The following is a 17,883-nucleotide window of genomic DNA, read 5'->3' as shown; positions in this document are numbered from 1 at the left end:
AACAGAAGCAGGAATCTACCCGCTGCCCGGTCCACTGTGCTGTCCATCATCTCCCTAAACTGGGGAGGTTGCTAGATCGCTCAGGGTTCAGAAAAGTAGCAGAAGGGGCGGCCAGAACAGGAGCCGGAGGGCGCAGGGAGGAGGTGGGAGACTCGGAGGAACCGAGGACGGGGCCGGGAGAGGAGTGACGCAGGGGAAGCGGGGAGGAGAGGGGACTCTCCGAGGTATGGAAAAAAAAAAAAAAAAAAGAAGCCCCTGGAAGATGCGGCGGGAGAGGAAACAGTGAGCCAAAGAGCAGGCGGGGGGGCAAAGTTCGGGCTGCGCGGACTGGAGCGCGCGCCCGGGCGTGGACGGCCGAGGGCATCCCGCACCCGAATCCCCAGCTCGCGCGTGGACCCCACGGACCTCCTCCCCGGGAGCCGCAAGCCCGGAGCGGCTGGAGGGGCCGGACTCCGCCAGCGTCTGGGCGGAGAGGGGGAGCCTCCGTCCCGGTCGCTCTCCGCGGGGAGCCGCGAGGATGCCCCGGACCCACACGGCCGGCGGGCAGGCCCGGCTCGGGGATTCTGCGCTCGGCCCCGCGGCTTCCCCCGAGTCCGCGCGGGGCGACGCCGGGCACCTGGGGCGGGAATGGGTCCGGGCACGGGGTGAGGCGGGTCCCCCGACGCAGCGGCCGCCCCGCTCCGCGCCCCTCGCCTGCCCTCGGCGCTACTTACTCCGGTTCAAGGGGTTCCCGCCGCCCTGGGCCGACGCCACCAGCTCCAGATACAGAGTCCAGAGCCCCACGGACACCGCGGCGAGCGCCAGCAGCAGCCGGAAGCGCCTCCGCAGCAGCCTCACCGGGCGCAGGAGCAGCTGGAGCCGCGCGGCCCGGGGGCTCCCCATGGCGCTGACCGAGGCGGCCGCCGCCCCCCGGCCGGGCCCCGCGCCCCGCGTCCCGGCCCAGCGTCTCAGGGCTGCGCCGAGGCCGTCTCCCCCGGGCGCTCTGCGGCGGGGCGCGGGCTCATGCTCCGGGCGCCAGGGGTCTCTCCGGGAGCGGGGCCGGCTCCTCCTCCGCGCGCGTGTTCCGCGCCGGGCTCTCCTCCCCACGCCGCTCCCGTCGCGGGCTCGCGGCCGCCCTCCCTCTCCCGCCCTGCGCGCCGCCCTCCCTCGCCGCCCGGAGGAGGTTTCCCCGGCGCCCGCCCTGCCCCCGCCTCCGCCCCCCGGGCTCGGGCTCCCGACTCTCCCGCTCGCCGCACCTGGCCCGCCCCCGCCCCGCCCCGCCTGGCCCCGCCCCGCCCCGGGCACAGGTGGGCCCCGCCCCCGAGAGCCGGGGACGCCGAGGCCGCTGTGGCTTCCCGAGGGGAGCGAGGTGGGGGGGCCGGAGACCTGGTGCCGGCGCCTCCGCGGACGGGGCACGGGTGGGATGAGCAGGGGCGAGCGCTGCTCTGGACTCGGTGACCGAGGGAGACGTGGTCCCCGCCCCACGCCTGGCGGTTTTCGGCAGAAGCGAAGGGGAGGCTGGTTCGGGCCACGCCCGAGGCTTTAGCTCAGAGCCTTTCGTCGCCCACAGCAACGACCCGACTCCTAGTTGGCGATGTTCGTGGGGAGCCGCTGGACGCTTATCTCAGACACAGCTTCGTTTTCCGGGTGAGATTTGCAGACCTTTGTTCCCCGCCTGAGCCACGTCTCCGAGGCCCCGGGGAAGCCGTGCAGCCCCCACGGTGACCCCCAGCGCGCAGCTGTCCCCGGACCCGGCTGGAATGGCTGTTTGAAGACAGTGGGTGTTTGAGGGTTCCGAAAAAGAACTTTAAAAAGAAAAGAAAGGTATTCAGTCTTAGAGTTGAAAAGATCCGCAAGATAAGCCAGGCACCGTGGCTCGGCTGCAGTCCCAGCACTTTGGGAGGCTGAGGGCAGAGGATCTCTTGGTCTCCGGAGGTCAAGGCTGCAGTGAGCCGTGATTGCGTCATTGCACTCCAGCCTGGGCCACAGAACGAGACCCTGTCTCAAAAAATAAAAATAAAATAAAATAAAATAAAATCAGTATTCCAGTCCTCTGCTTTCAGGCAGGTAAAGCATTATTATCTTATTTAAATTAGATAAAGTGTCAAGGGGCAGAATGAACTGCCCGGGGTCATTCAAGTAGGTTATACTGCAGTTTTCTTTTCCATTATCTCTTCTGGGAAAAATGGTCAGGAGACTATGAGAAAAGCGAAGGGTCAAAGTGTTCCTGGACATTTTTAAATCAAATGAATATCACACAAGTACTGTTCCAAGAAGAGGTTCTCACAGAATTGAGAGCTGTGTTTCCCTTCTCTCTGTTCTCACCTCAGTTGGATATTCAATAGTTTCTACAAGACTGTTCCTAATTAGCCTCCCCAACTCCAAGCCTCTATCTCATCCTCTCCACTACCACCAGGTGGTCTTCATAAAAAGCCAGGCATGGTGAGACGCACCTGTACCCCTAACTTACTAGGGAGGCTGAGGCAGGAGGACTGTAAGGCTGGAGTGAGCCAGAATCATGCCACTGCGCTCCAGCCTGGGTGACAGAGCAACACCTTGTCTCAAAAAAATAAATAAATAAATAAAAATCTCGTATGTATTTACACAGCTGCTCAAAAATATCTGATGGCTTCCAATGCTTATTAAGATGCACACTGTAAATCCAGAATTCAAGGCCTTCCAGAACCTTTTCCAACTTTATGTGACCACATGAAACCTGCTCCAGCTAAAACGAGTTTATTCACTACCCTCCAACATATTTTCTTTTCTAGTCGGTCAACTTGTACCCTTTATCCAAGGTCCATTTCAGATTCTATAAAGCTTTCTTGGACCAGCCAAGTCCTGAGCAACTCCTTCCTTCTTGGAGCTTTAGTAGAACTTGCCATCTGTCTCACCATCTGATATGTTGGAACTTACTTGGAGCGTGTGCCTCTTGTTTCCCCAACCTCACTGTAAGGCTTCGAAAATGGGAGCTGCATTTCCAGTGGGTGGTTCAATGTCCATTTAGCACTGAGGAAGGTTTGAGGATGGGGGTGGCACTTTGAGCAAACATCTCCCAGAACTTTCACTGTAGTTCTTTAGCAAAGGTGAATCCAAAGGACCGTTCTCTAACTGCAGCCCCTGGGAAAGGTCTCTGTGAAGTTCCAAAGCCACAGATTCCTGCACTTCTCATGTTCTTCTTTCTTTCCACAAGTCCGAGGTAGGAGCAGCCAGCATGTGCACAGCCTGTGCAAGCTCGGTTGAGTCAAGTGGGAAGTGACCCGGCCCTGTAAATACAGTCTCTCTCTCATTAAGGGCAACCCAACTGGATGTTAGGCTGAGTCACTCTTAACACTTTGTCATGGAAACAGGTGGCAGCCTTGCCACAGTTCTCTCCTCAAGACTGAGAAAGCTCATGCAATCACTTCAGTCAACCAAATGCTTGAAGCATCTATTATACAGGAACTGGGAGAGATCTAAAACAAGAAGCATGCTGTTTAGTTGAGGAAAAAAGATAGTCCACAGGAAAAGAAGTCTGACAGTTTAAAGGCCAAATTTATGGTCCAAACATGAATCCCAAAGAAATTTAGAAGAAGAAGGAGATCACCCTGTACCTCTTGATTTTTTGTCCTCCTCTTATTTCTACTTTGTTTTTATAACTTGAGCAGATCATTACTTTCCTGGCTTATGGTGAGAGGGTGCCAGGAGTTGAAGAGAAAAAAGGACATTCTGTGGCTCTCCTCTCTCCCTCTTCTGTTCCCTTCTCTTCTGTGGGTGACACCTTGGCACTGAGATATCCCTCACAGTCAGACTCCACTTGCTCCACATCCCTTTTTGACTCCTGGTGATGTCACAGCAGGGGAAGAGCTGAATTTTGAGACTCAAATTTCCCAATTAGCTCAGCTCCAGAACTAAGTATATGGATTGAGGTATCATGGTGGCAAATTTTGGTAGCATCATATATTGTCACAAATGTCCATTCGTTGTCAGCCTCAATTTACCTGGCTACTTATCAGTTCTTCTGATGGTTTTCACTGTCCTTTCACCCTCCCACTTCAGCTGCAGCACCTGACCCAGAATGGCCCAGGGTCACATTGTACAAATTGCACCAAAAAGGAAACATAATTTCCATCATACACCTGCAATAATGGTAGAAGGGCCTGGTCTTTGCGTGGCCAGAATATCAGAGGCAGGGCAGGTCAAATCATAAAGTTTCTTCTCCCAAATTACACAGGCATTGTAAGAAAGTCTGACCAAAGTTTTCTAAAATGGGCCAAGGTTAGCACAGGGACCAGAAAATTCCGGTTTGTTTGAATTCTGGAGAATTCAGAAGGGAAGGTTGTTTAGTGACCTATAGGTATGGCCTGTTGTCTGCAGACCAAGTCTTATTCTACTCTATAGAGATGTCAAAATATACTAAGTAACTCCAGTGACCTCTGTGCCACCTGTCCTTTTCCCTAAAACCTGATACCTACATTATAAGGTAGCAGCTTTGAGCTTAGAGGGCATTTTTACATCTATATTCCATATGTTTTGTTCCTCACAACCACATGAGAACAGCAGGGGAGGTAGCCTCCTCTCTTTACAAATAAGCTTGGCAAGCCTCAGTTTCTTCACATGACCAATAAGTGATAGACTCAGAACTGGAACCAGATCTTTAGCCTGCTGGTCCTCTTTCCCTTGTCCCCAGAGACTTCCTCCTTCTGCAGTCTGACCTTCCATATCTATATCCATATCTGTCTATCTATATCTATATTTATATCTACATCTGTCTTATCCCCATCTATATAGACCTGTTTGTTGGGCAGACTATGTTCCATTACTTTGAGGCAATTCCTAAGAGAGAAAAGAACAGTGCTGGAGATATCCACAAAGACCTGTTCCCCAAGTGCCAGGGTCATTTTGGCAAGCATTCATTTGTTTTATCTCTTTCAACTGATGCAAATCACATATCCTGGAAACTGTCCTTTCACTGATCCATTTCATAGATAAAGAAATGGGCTCGGAGATGTTAAATAACTCGCTCAAGGTCATACACGTGACCCGTCACTTAGGACTCAGGCTTTGTAACTTCAGATCCAGTGCTAGTTTTCCTTTGCACGTGCTGCTCCCCTGGAAGTTCCCCTGCAGAAGTATATTCACTCTGGAAACTCTGAGCTCACTTTCAGCACATCCATAACTCACTCCGCCACATGATCATTCTTCTCATCCCCCACCAACCCACCCTCCCCAGTGCTGCCTGCTCTGCTCTTTACAGAAGAGAACCTTTTTCCTAGCCCTCCTTCCATGAGTCCATCTTTTACAAATCTTTCTGCATGGTTTGCTACTACGGAGGCCAATCCCAGAAGAGGATGGATGCCCCCCAACCGAATGCTGCTTATTAGCCACTTCTCTTGCTTTTCCAAACAGTTGGGCTCTTCTGTTTGGTTGATGGAAAGAATGGTATGAGCTCTGGCAAGATCTCAAGCCTCAGTTTCTGTGGTCCTAAGTAATTTTACAAACTAGACTAGGAAACAGATGAATATCCTGATAGAAGCATCCCTATAGAAGAACACGTTCGAGATTGCATGGTAAAGAGTCAAAGGAATCAGATGAAAGGAGTTAAAGAAAAGATGAAGAGAAGGTGGAGATGTTATGCTGAGGGTCAAACTAAAGCTCATCAGCTGGGAAAAATCCCAGGCAATTCACAGACTTCATCTCACTCCCCAGTAAGTGAGTTGTTGATATAGTCCTCAGCAAACGGTGAGGGGTGACCCAAACCAGAACTACATGCTTTGAAGTTCTAAGTTTGGCATCTATTGCTGGGCCTTGCTTCCTCTTCCAATCTGCATTGTGAATGCCTCCAAATTATTCTAACGTCTCTTTCTGCTTCCTCCCTCAGGGAGAAGGATTCCCCAGCAAGAGACAATCATCCAGGTCAAAAAAATTACCTTTGACTTGTTCAGGCTTTTCAACTGAGCAATACCAATTATTTCCTACCACTCAGGTTTTCTTTGTTGCTGGCAAACCCAGAGGAAGACAGTGTGAACAGCGCTCTAGTTGGCTCATTAGTTGGTGCTGAGACCATCGACACGGGCCTCCCCAAAGCTCTACCTCCTGTCTCTCTGACCACTAAACCCCACTAGAAAGACATTATCTCACACTTCTCTAGAAAGGCACTCTTCTGTCTGCACTCCGCAGTCTTCTGCTACAGATACTAGTGAGGGGGTGTGTAGCTGGAGCTAAGGCATAATGACCCACAGCTCTGAGTAGCTTCTTCCCCACTCCCAAGTCATGGCACATGTTTAATGTCAGGAAACCGTGTGGCTCACCATGGTGCCAGGGTAGTGCCATCCCTCTGAGTGAAGTCTTTTTTTTTTTTTTTTTTTGAGACGGAGACTCGCTCTGTCACCCAGGCTGGAGTGCAGTGGCCGGATCTCAGCTCACTGCAAGCTCCGCCTCCCGGGTTTACGCCATTCTCCTGCCTCAGCCTCCCGAGTAGCTGGGACTACAGGCGCCGCCACTTTGCCCGGCTAGTTTTTTTTTGTATTTTTTAGTAGAGATGGGGTTTCACCGTGCTAGCCAGGATGGTCTCCATCCCCTGACCTTGTGATCCGCCCGTCTCAGCCTCCCAAAGTGCTGGGATTACAGGCTTGAGCCACCGCTCCCGGCCTGAGTGAAGTCTTAGTGCTTCCTTCTCTTCTCCCAAGGACACATCCCAGGCTTGGTCCCTACAAGTTTGAGCACACACGAATGTGTGTTTGAGCATACACCGATGTGTGTCTCAGCATTTTCAGAACAGGGCATAGGTCCCTAGGCCTCTGAGTGAAGCTGGATTTCCTACCGCTGTTCTTCCATCCTGAAGAAAAAAACTCTCATGCACCCTTCACTCCTGACCTCAGTTTCTCCAGCCCCTAATAGGGCTTCTAAATGACCACATCTTTTCTACATTTGATAGTCTGTACTCCTTCTATAGGCTTCAGTCCAGAAGCCATTTAATAAGTACTCTGTAGTAATCGAGAATGTCCTTACTCCGCATTCATATGAGGTTCTGTCAACTTGAACGCCCACTCATTTAAGGAGGCTTCCCCTAAGAAAACAGAAATGGTCATGCCAGGCGCTGGAGCTCAGGCCTGTAATCCCAACACTTTGGGAGGCCGAGGCAGGTGGATCATGAGGTCGGGAGTTCCAGACCAGCCTGACCAACATGCTGAAACCCTGTCTCTATCAAAAATACGAAAACTAGCTGGGCATGGCGGCGGGCGCCTGTAATCTCAGCTACTTGGGAGGCTGAGGCAGGAGGATGGTGTGAACCTGGGAGGCGGAGCTTCCAGTGAGCCGAGATCATGCCATTGCACTCTAGCCTGGGTGACAAAGTGAGACTCCGTCTCAAAACAAACAAAAAAAGACTTTGGGAGGTCGAGGTGGGCCAATCACAAGGTCAGGAGTTCGAGACCAGCCTGGCCAACACAGTGGAACCCTGTCTGTACTAAAAATACAAAAAACTAGCCGGGTGCGGTGGCGGCGCCTGCAGTCTCAGCTACTCGGGAGGCTGAGGCAGGAGAATGGCGTGAACCCGGGAGGCGGAGCTTGCAGTGAGCTGAGATCCCACCACTGCACTCCAGCCTGGGCGACAGAGCGAGACTCCGTCTCAAAAAAAAAAGAAAAAGAAAAAAGAAAAAAAAGAAAACAGAAGTGGGGCGCGGATGTTCTTCCCGTGCCTTGAACACGGTTGAATTCACAGCGGAGCGCGCTGCATTCACCTCCCTGCGGCCCGGCTTGGGCAGAACGATGGTCCTGAGCCCGGGGCACGTGCAGAGCGCCCCGAACAGCTCGAGCGCCCGCGGCCGGACAGGCTTCCCGAACAACGTCTTTGTGTAAGTTCACAGGCCCAGGCCGCTAGCGCCGCCGCGAGGGCCCCAGCGCTGCCCCGAACCCGCGTCACTGCGGCCTCTCCGCGGCGTCTCGGCCTCCGGACGGCGGTGCCGGCGCCGGGCGGGCGGGCTGCGGGGTTCGGGTTTCCCAGCCGCGTTATCTGAGGACCGGCTGCTGGGATTTGATCGGGGCCGGTTCGAGAGAGAGGCCGACGCCGTCTTTGCCCCAGAACAGACTCGCCTTTGAGCTCTGCCGCCACCCGGGCTGGGGACGGAAGAAAGAAAACAAACTCCGCGCGGTGTGCGGTTCTCCGGAATCTCTCCTGGCCCCGGAGGGGGAGACGCGGAGCGGCCTTGAGTTCGGCCCCGGCGCCCTCTGCAGGCGGCAAACGGCGGCCACGCTGAGCCGGGCCCAGGCTGGGAATTAGGGTCAGAACAAAAATAACTGGGAAGGGGTTAGGGTGAGAACAAAAACCACTGATTGGAAAGGGGTTAGGGTGAGAACAAAAATGATTGGGAAGGGGTTAGGGTGAGAACAAAAATGATTGGGAAGGGTTAGGGTGAGAACAACAATGATTGGGAAGGGGTTAGGGTGAGAACAAAAGCGACTTCGGACCCTCAGCAGTGCTGGAGGCACCCATCTCTTTCCTGGGTAAACGCTCCGAGTGAAGCCGTCTGATTGAAAGTCAGCTTGGTCGCCGGGCACGGTGGTTCACGCCTGCAATTCCAGCACTTTGGGAGGCTCTGACCCCAGGAGTTTGAGACCAGCCTGGACAACAGAGCGAGACCCCATCTCTACAGAAAATAAAATAATAAAAAACAGTAAAGTCAGTTTGCAAGAACTGATTGAAACAGAACATCCTCACTGGCTGAGCTGTAAAGAAAGGCGATGAACCCAGTTTAGGGATTTGGGTCAGGGACGGTTGGTGAAACTGCATATTCACGTGGTGAGGGTTTCGGGTCTGTTTTCCTATTCTCTCATATATTTGCCACTTACACGGTGTGTGGGTGTTGGAGGGTGGTCAAGACGTGTGTATTTGTTTCGTTCTGTTTTGTTTTGTTTTTTTTTCTCTGTCATCCAGGCTGAAGTGCAGTGGCACAACCTATGGCTAATTCCAGCCTCAACCTCCTGGCCTCAAGCGTTCTTCCCGCCTCAGCCTCCTGAGTGGCTGGGACTACAAGCCTGTGCCACCATACCTGGCTAATTTTTTTTTTGAGACAGGTCTTGCTCTGTCACCCAGGCTGGAGTGCAGTGGTGTAGTCTTGGCTCATTGCAACCTCTGCCTTCCAGGTGCAAGCAATTCTCGTGCCTCAGCCTCCCGAGTAGCTGGGACTACAGGTGTGTGTCACCACACCTGGCTAATTTTTGTATTTTTAGTAGAAACGTTGCGCCATGTTGGCCAGGTTGGTCTTAAACTCCTGGTCTCAAGTGATCTGCCTGCCTCGGCCTCCCAAAGTGCTGGAATTATAGACGTGAGCCACTGTGCCCAGCCCTTGGCTAAATTTTTAAACTTTAGTTTTTTGTAGAGATGGGCTATGTTGCCCAAGTTGGTCTCAAATTCCTGGGCTCAAGCAATTCTCCCAACTCAGCCTCCCAAAGTGCTAGGATTACAGGCGTGAGCCACTGCACCCCGCCAAGGCAGAAGCCTCTTTTAGAAGCTCCAGGGCGCTAAAATCCCAACACTTTAGGAGGCTGAGGTGGGATGATTGCTTGAGCCCAGAAGGTGGAGTCTGCAATGATCAGTGATCTGCACTCTAGCCTGGGTGATGGAGTGAGACCCTATATCTAAACTTAAATACATCACAAATATTCTTCGCTTGATGAGGACTCTGCTCTTCAGCCAGGCATCTTACCCTCAAGAGAGGGCGGTCAGAGCAGGCCAGTGAGAGATGTGCATGGTAAAGCCTTGCATTGTGTCGTCCCATATGTTATCCAGGTGTTTACAGGAGACATTTCACACTCTGAATTTTCCTTCAGAGAAGTAGAAAGTGACCTCAGAGACTTCACATCAGTCTCTGAATTATTTTGTTAATCTAGGTCAGAGGCCTTGGCGCTGCATTTTCAGATCCCAGCATTATCTCAGCTTTCTAGGACGAATACACTGCTTTCAGGAAGGTTTTCCCTTAAATGCCATACTATTCTCAAGGGAGATTTCTCCAGCCTTTAAAGACCTGTAGAAAAGGAAACCCCACAGCATTCTTTCCACAGGGAGAGAGTGAGGTGTTGGCATCACAGAGAGGAATGCCAACACCTCAGGAGATGATGTGGGTGGCTTGTGAAGAGAGCCCGAGTCAGAACTCCTGGAAACACCAACACTGGTGGGACAAGCAGAAGCAGAATCAGAGACCAGGAGCAGGCAAGTGCACCAGGTGCCGAAGTCAGACCAGGACAGAGACCGAGGAAGCAGGGAGAGCCAGAGGCAGTGCCAGTGCATGCTGGCACTGAGAGAGTGTGGTTCCTTACCCTAGCCTTGTCTCTTGTGTCACTCCCCAGGCTGGGCCGGCACCTGATAAGCTTCTGTGGAAAACAGCTGTGTTCTCTGTGTGCAAACAGGTTCTCTTGCTTGTTTTGTATCAAAGCAATGAACTCCTAAGGACTCATGATCAGCGCTCAGGAGGCAAGGGCAGGAGACCGGGTGGGAAGCACCCCCAGAGGAGAGGGGTTTGGGAAGTTAGAGGGCAGCCTAGTCCGACTGACTCAAGGTGAAATATAGAATCTGGTCTGGTGCCATGTCTCACACCTGTAATCCTGTCACTTTGGGAGGTCGAGGCAGAAAGATCGCTTGAGGCCAAGAGTTTGAGACCAGCCTGGTCAATATAGCGAGACTCCATCTCTATGTAAAATTTTAAAATAAATAAAGAAACAAAAGTGTGTGGGGGGAAGAAATACTGAATCTCAAAGATGAGGACAAAGTAGTCAGGCTTGAGGAAATGAGCAGAGAATACGTAGAGAAAGAAGAATTTCCTAAGGTCATTTTTTTGCGGGGGAAGGAGTTCATTGCTTTGACATGAAACAAGCAAGAGAACCTGTTAGCATACAGAGAACACAGTTATTTTCCACAGAAGCTTATCGGGTGCTGGCCCAGCCTGTGGAGTGACACAAGAGATAAGGCTAGAGTAAGGAACCGCCTCTCTAAGTAAAAAGAAAAACCCAGGCACACCGGTTCAATCTGCACTGATTACTGAGCTTTGGGCCAAATGAAACCTTACAAAAATGTGCATGACGATACTCCTTAGGCTCATTCCTATTTGGGATCCCTCTACTTAATATTTAATTATCCTTCCCAAATGCCAAGGCAAGGTTGCCAACTAAGAGGCTCTGGAAGAGTCAACATAAGCAATATTGAAATTGTTCATTTAAAATCAGCACTGCTGTCGTTAAATGCTGAGGATGTGGCAACTGTGAGCCAAAAGGGGAGGAAAATGTCACAAGTCAACACAAGGCTAATCACAAACATTGTGGTCCAATCTAGAATTCCCAGGACTCGTTAGCTGCAGACTAGTCAAAAAGGAGTGGGTCAATGATTGGGGATAAACTGGGCAAAAAGTGCATAAAATCACTGTATTGTTTCTTAGAACTGCATGTGAGTCTACAATTATCTAAACATAGAAAGATGAGTTGAATCATCAAGGAGAATAAAATAAATATTTGTCAAAACTGTAAAAAAAACATATTTAGCAGACCATCTCAAGATGCATCTATTATAATGACATATATATATATGTCTATTCTGTTCATGTGTCAACACAATTTATTTAATTTATTATTCGTATATTTTATTTATTTATTTATTTTTTTAGAGATGGGGCTTCACTCTGTAGCCCTGGCTAGAGTGCAGTAGTCTGATCATGGCTCACTGCAGCCTCGACCTCCTGGACTCAAGCGATCCCCCAGCCTCGGCCCCCCAAGTAGCTGGGGCTATAGGCGTGCACCACCACACCCAGCTAATTTTTTATAATTTTGGTAGAGATGGAGTCCCACTGTGTTCCTAGACTGGTCTCAAACTCCTGGCCTCAAATGATCCTCCCACCTTGGCCTCCCAAAATGCTGGGATTACAGGCCTGAGCCACCGTGCCCAGCCTTAATTTTTTGAAAAATAGAGTGGCTGGCTCAGTTTGAAAAAATAGGCCATGCAGCTGAAGAGGCAAAGAGAAAGAGAGCTAATATCTGCCAACAGAAACAATCGTAGCTGCCACTTGGAGGTCGAGCTCCCAGAAGGCTGTTCTGGCAAGGATGGTGGGTTTCTCAGTGACAATCTGACTCCACAGTCACCTACATAGGTACCTACGTTCACTGAGATGTGAATATTCTCATCTGGTGGTTTCCCCCAGGAAGAGCATCATCTGCAAACAGGGATTTCCTACACACAATAACACGGGTGCGTTGTGGTGTCATCTTCCATGTGAGACGATTAAGTAATTAATCTCTAGAAGTCTAGGTTGTGTTCACGTTGCTTTTTGTATGGCTAACTTGAAAATAAGCTACCAGCCAGTCCAGGAGTGGAATATTTCACAGCTTAAGCTCATAAAGCAATGTTTTCATGTAGAGATTTAAAACCCCCTTTCAAAATGTTGTCTTTGCAGGGCCTCCCTTCACTTTGCAGCCAAAGCCTCCTTCCAGTTCTGTCTCTTCACCTCCTTTTTTTCTGCTGGTCTCCCTATTCTAGGTCTTTTTTGGCTCTGTGCCCTTACCGACTTAGGAAGTTAGAAGGGCAGAGGAAGCAGACTGTGACTTGCTGCGATTCTAGACATTTTCTCCCTGGCAGGCAGTTCAACTCAATAAATCCTTCATCAAGACCTACTCCTAACAACTCTATCCCTTGTCTCTTGTCAACTCCCTCCAATCTTTCCAGCATTCACTCTTCTCCTCAAGCTCCCCGTCACGTCAGTGCCCTATTTCACTTTCAGGGGAGGGTTTAACTTTAGTTCCTCCGTGAAAACAGGGTAGTTACCCCTTTAGAGTTATTATACCAACTCATCTGCTCTTCCTGCGCCCATCAGTACCAGCGCTCAGTCTCCCCGGCGTCTTACCTAGCAACACCTCTCACTCTTCTGTCTTCAGTTCCCTCCTCTGGTTTTCCCTTTCAGCCTACAAATACGGTGAAGTCTTCCCCAGCCTAAAACTAACAAAACTCCTCTCCTTGGCTTTATCAACTTTGAAGCTATTTCCCATTTTCCTTCTGGCCTCATCCCTCAACCTAATATAAGCCAACTTCCATCTCTATTTCACGAAGTTGCTCTAAATTCACCTGCTGCTAAATCCCCAAACCTCAGTTCTAATTTACATGGTTCTTCTAGAGCATTTGGCAATGCTCCCAACCACTGGCTTCTAGAAGTTCTCATTCCCTGAGCTTCCAGAACACTACGTTCAGATCATTCCTTCCTTACTGGCTACCCCTCCTCTTACTGTGAAGGTTTCCCCTCTTTGACCCTCTTCTCTTCTTATTCTGTACGCTTTTCATCTTGGATCTCATCCATATCCAATTACCTTTTATATATTAATAATTCCAAATCTTTAATACTAACTTATCTTCCAGATCTCTATTCCCAAATTTATTAGAAACAGGCTGCTTCTCCTATACATTGAAGCTCTCTTAATGGTGTCACTGGACACATGGTACCTCAAGCCAGAAACTTTGAAGTTAGAGAATTATCTTTTTTTTTTCCTTTGAGATATGGTCTCGCTGTGTTGCCCAGGTTGAAGTACAGTGGCACTATCGTAACTCGCTGTAGCCTCAAAGTCCTGGACTCAAGCAATCTTGCCTCCTTAGCCTCCTGGGTAGCCAGGACTACAGGTGCGAGTGACTGTGCCCGCCTAATTTTGTCGTTGTTGAGCCAGGGTCTCACTACGTTAGCCAGGTTGGTCTCGAACTCCTGGGCTCAAGTGATCTTCCCACTTCCTTAACTCTTCCCTGACTCTCACATGTCATCCATCACCAAGATAGGATGACCATTCTACTCCTAAATGATTCTCAAATCTGTCCCTTCCTCTTTATTCTCAATGTCTCCCTTTAGCTTAGACTCTGAATTTCTCTTCTGGATAAGGACAGCAGCCATCTTTTTCCTTCTGTCCCTAGACACAGTGAGTGATGATAGTGCAATCTGCTGTGTTGCAAATATTACAGTAAGTCTCAGTAATATAACGTGATGTGGGTGGAGAGGCAGCGAGAATCATAAGACTGGACCAAAAATAACATAGCCAGAGGCTATTTTATTTTGTGAAAAATCACATAAGTTTCATGGATAAAAAGGTGACTTATTACCAAGTTACTCGTATATATGGTTAAAAGAAAGTGTAAAATGCAAAGGCAATGACGATGATGACGCTTTGCAAGATCTTTGGCACTATCCTTTGATTTGTTCCTGCAGTACCTCCTGGTATGAAGTGATCGTGCCCTAGCTTGATCTGAAGTACGAAGATTGACCAGGAAATAAATATTTCATATATTTATTATTTCATGGTACTTCCTAGCCCCCCTCACCCCACTTTTTTTTGAGACAGGGTCTTGCTTTGTAGCAGAGGTGCAAACACGGCTCACTGCAGCCTCAACCTCCCAGGTTCAAGTGATCCTCCTGCCTCAGCCTCCCAAGTAGCTGGGATTGCAGGTGTGCACCACCACACCCGGCTAACTTTTGTATTTTTTGTAGATGGTTTCTTGCCATGTTGCCCAGGCTGGTGTGGAACTCCTGGGCTCTATCAACGCCTCGGCCTCCCAAAGTGCTGAGACGACTAGATTATGGGTGTGAGGTGCCACACCTGGCCCCCTTGCCCCTGATTTTTAAGAAATGAGTTTGCATTTCAAATTATTTTTCACGCACGACTTTGTGTCACAAAATATTTAAGTCGTTTTTCTCCAGTTTTAAGTAATCCCAAACATTTTCAATTGATTCAAAGGGTCTTGGAATATTTAGCAGGTTTGCATAATTGTATTAAATGAAATTTCATGCTATTTATGTTGTGTATTACATAACTCTGTCTCCTGTACTTGCATTTCCTCAAACATTCTGTTCTTCCTTGTCTTCATACACGTTGTCCCTCTGCCTACAAGGTCCTGCTTCTTGTCCGTCTCCAAATTCACTTTTGAGGTTCAGTTCACATGCGTCTCCTGCAAGTCACCTCTGTGGCTTTCTGTCCTGCACACCCACAGAACTGCACTTCCTCCCTGAGTTCTTCTGTGTTTATCTTCCCCACCAACCTATGGAGTGCACACCCACAGAACTGCACTTCCTCACTGAGTTCTTCTGTGTTTATCTTCCCCACCAACCTATGGAGCACAAGTATTTTGTGTTCTGTGTAAACTTAAGATCTAGCATAATTTCTAGAACATAAAAAGCACTTAAGGGGCCAGGTGCAGTGGGATGCTTGTAATCCCAGTGTTTTGGTAGGATGAGGCAGGAGGATTGCCTGAGGCTAGGAGCTCGAGACCAGCCTTGGAACATAGTGAGACTCTATCTGTACAGTTTTTTTTTTAATTAAGTGGGTGTAGTGGCATGCCCCTGTCGTCCTAGCTACTTGGGAAGCTGAAGGGGGAGAACTGCTTGAGCCCGGGAGTTCAAAGTGGCAATGGGTTTTGATTGCACCACTGCCCTCTAATCTGGGCAACAGAGCAAGAGACTGTTTCTTACAAAAACAAAACAAAACAAATAGCACTTAAGAAATAAATTGCTGAATGAATAAATGAATGGTATTAAATACATCATGGAATCTGATTGGCAGTGGTAAACAATTGGTAAGTCAGTTGAAGCCAAAATACAGATAATAGCTAATTGTAACTGAATGTCTACTATATGCTACGCACCAGACAAAGTCATTTCATGGAGGTTTTTTTTTTTTTTTTTTAATTGATATAGGCTGGGTGCGGTGGCTCATGCCTGTAATCCCATCACTTTGGGAGGTCGGGGCGGGAGGATCGCTTGAGCCCAGGAGTTCAAGACCAGCTTGGGCAACACGGCAAATCCCTGTCTCTATAAAAAAAAATATGAAAGTTAGCTGAGCATGGTGGCACGTGCCTGTAGTCCCAGCTACTCAGGGGGTTGAGGTTGGAGGATTGCTTAAGCCCGGGAGGTTGAGGCTGCAGTGAGCCAAGGTTGCGTCATTGCACTCCAGCCTGGGTGACAGTGAGACCCTGTCTCAAAAAAAAAAAAAAAAAAAAAAAAATTGATATATAACCCACATACCATAAAATTCACTTTTTTAAAGCATTCGATTCAGTGGTTTTTAAAGTATATTCACAGTTTGGGAAAAGAAACCTTGTACCCATTAGCAGTCACCCCTTATTCCCCCCCTCTTCTCAGCACTTGGCAATCACTAATCTCCTTTCCATATGGATTTGCCTATTCTGGACGTTTCATGTGTACGGAAATCATACAATACGTGGCCTCCTGTTTCTGCCTTCTTAGCAAAATGCTGCAAGGTTCCCTCGTGTAGTAGCGTGTATCACTCCCCCATTCCTTTCCATGACTAATATTCCGTTGTATGGATATACCGCACTCTGTTTCTCCATTCACCAGCTCATGGACATCTGGATGGTTTCCACTTTTGGTCTATTATTAATAATACTTCTGTGAACATTTATGCACGAGATTTTGTGTGGGATTTTTATTTATCCTGGGCATGTACTTAAGGAGTGGAATTGCTGGGTCACATGGTAACTCTATGCTTAAGTTTTCGAGGAACTGCCAGACTGTTTTTTGAAGGGGAAGCACCATTTTACATTCTTGTCAGCAATCTGTGGGGCCTCTAGTTTCTCCACATCCTTGTCCACACTTGTTACTTTTTGATGATAGCCATCCTAGTGAGCGTGAAGCCGTATCGCATTAGTTTCCATTTCCTTAATGATGTTGGGCATCTCTCCATGTACTCATTGGCCATTTGTATAACTTTTTTGGAGAGATGTCTACGCAGATCCCTGGCCCATTTCTGAATTGTGTGTTTTTTAATTCCGTTGTAAGAGCTCTTTATATACTCTGGATACTAGATTTTCTCTTTCTTAATCCTCACAATCACCCTGCTGAAACAGGTAGCTTTTTGTCTCTTTTACAGATGGAGACTAGAGCCTGGAGAATTTTAGTAAGAGGTGTGATTGAGTCTAGATCTGTGATTCTCCAAAGCCTGTGCCCTTTCCACTATTTTATGCTGCTTCTTGGTGATAGAGTTTTAACTGACCGTGAGGTTTAAAGAGGGCCACACCAGTGGGTGGTTAATAGAAAGATGAATGTTATGGAATTGAGACCAGGATGTTAGAAACATGATCAACTGATTGCTGAAGTCAATGGCAGTAGGTCTCAGAGTCATTTGTAAGTAATTTGGATTACATGATATTTAAAGTGGCTTCTTACTCCAAAATTCTCTAATTTAATATGCCTTTTTGTTTTGCCAGCAACAACAAAAGTAATGGTTAGGAAAAGCCAATTCCCTAAGTATTAGGGCAGAAGGGTCATCCACTCCTGTACATCTCTCTAAGGCCTGGGAGCAGGGCACTCTCAGAATTTTTGTCCCAATTTATCAATGGAAAAAATTGATCTGCTATCACGTATTTTTTCAAGAAAAGTAATAGCTTCTACCCACAGTACAATCACCACCTCCCTTTACACATCATTAACAATTGTAAATATGAAAACCTGGGTTCTCTCCTTTGTCCTGGGTAAATCAGAATGATGCTATCTTAAGCAAAGACCAACTTTCTGGGTATGGAAGAGGCTTTCTGGGTATGGAAACAATTATTTTGTCCCAAATGCAATTTGCCTAAAAACGGATAAAGTTTTAGTGTCATCCCCATTGTGCTACCTTGTTATCTCCAATACTAGATGATTTCAAAGGAGTCATTTAAAAAAACTTGTGGGCTGGGCATGGTTGCTCATGCCTGTTATCCCAGCACTTTGGGAGGCCGAGGTGGGTGGATCACCTGAGGTCAGGAGTTCAAGACCAGCCTGGCCAACATGGTGAAACCCTGTCTCTACTAAAAAAACAAACAAACAAACAAAAAATACAAAAATTAGCAGAGCATGCTGGTGAGCGCCTGTAATTCCAGCTACTTGGAAGGCTGAGGCAGGAGAATCACTTTAACCCGGG

The 17,883-nt window shown here is 48.7% G+C and overlaps 1 protein-coding gene across 3 annotated transcripts in view; it reads right to left on the bottom strand.

Moving 5' to 3' along the window:
- Positions 1 to 1,584, bottom strand: part of B4GALNT3 (beta-1,4-N-acetyl-galactosaminyltransferase 3) — a 101,126-nt gene extending 99,542 nt beyond the window's left edge. The window contains exon 1 of one of the 3 annotated variants that reach the window (XM_073020321.1): positions 1,366 to 1,584. Coding sequence is in view for 2 of the 3 variants with exons in the window: in XM_073020319.1 (XP_072876420.1) it covers positions 714 to 882 (169 nt within the window). In the remaining variant the exon portion in view is untranslated. Of the gene's footprint in view, positions 1 to 713; positions 1,130 to 1,365 lie in introns of those variants that run through there. The other 2 variants (XM_073020319.1, XM_073020318.1) reach the window with 2 other exon arrangements.
- Positions 1,585 to 17,883: the final 16,299 nt, after the last annotated feature.

This window comes from Chlorocebus sabaeus, chromosome 11, assembly GCF_047675955.1.
Source record: "Chlorocebus sabaeus isolate Y175 chromosome 11, mChlSab1.0.hap1, whole genome shotgun sequence".
In the NCBI taxonomy this organism is placed as follows: Eukaryota; Metazoa; Chordata; class Mammalia; order Primates; family Cercopithecidae; genus Chlorocebus; species Chlorocebus sabaeus.
The sequence above is the reverse complement of the archived record's forward strand: the minus strand, read 5'-3'. Positions and strand labels throughout refer to the sequence as shown.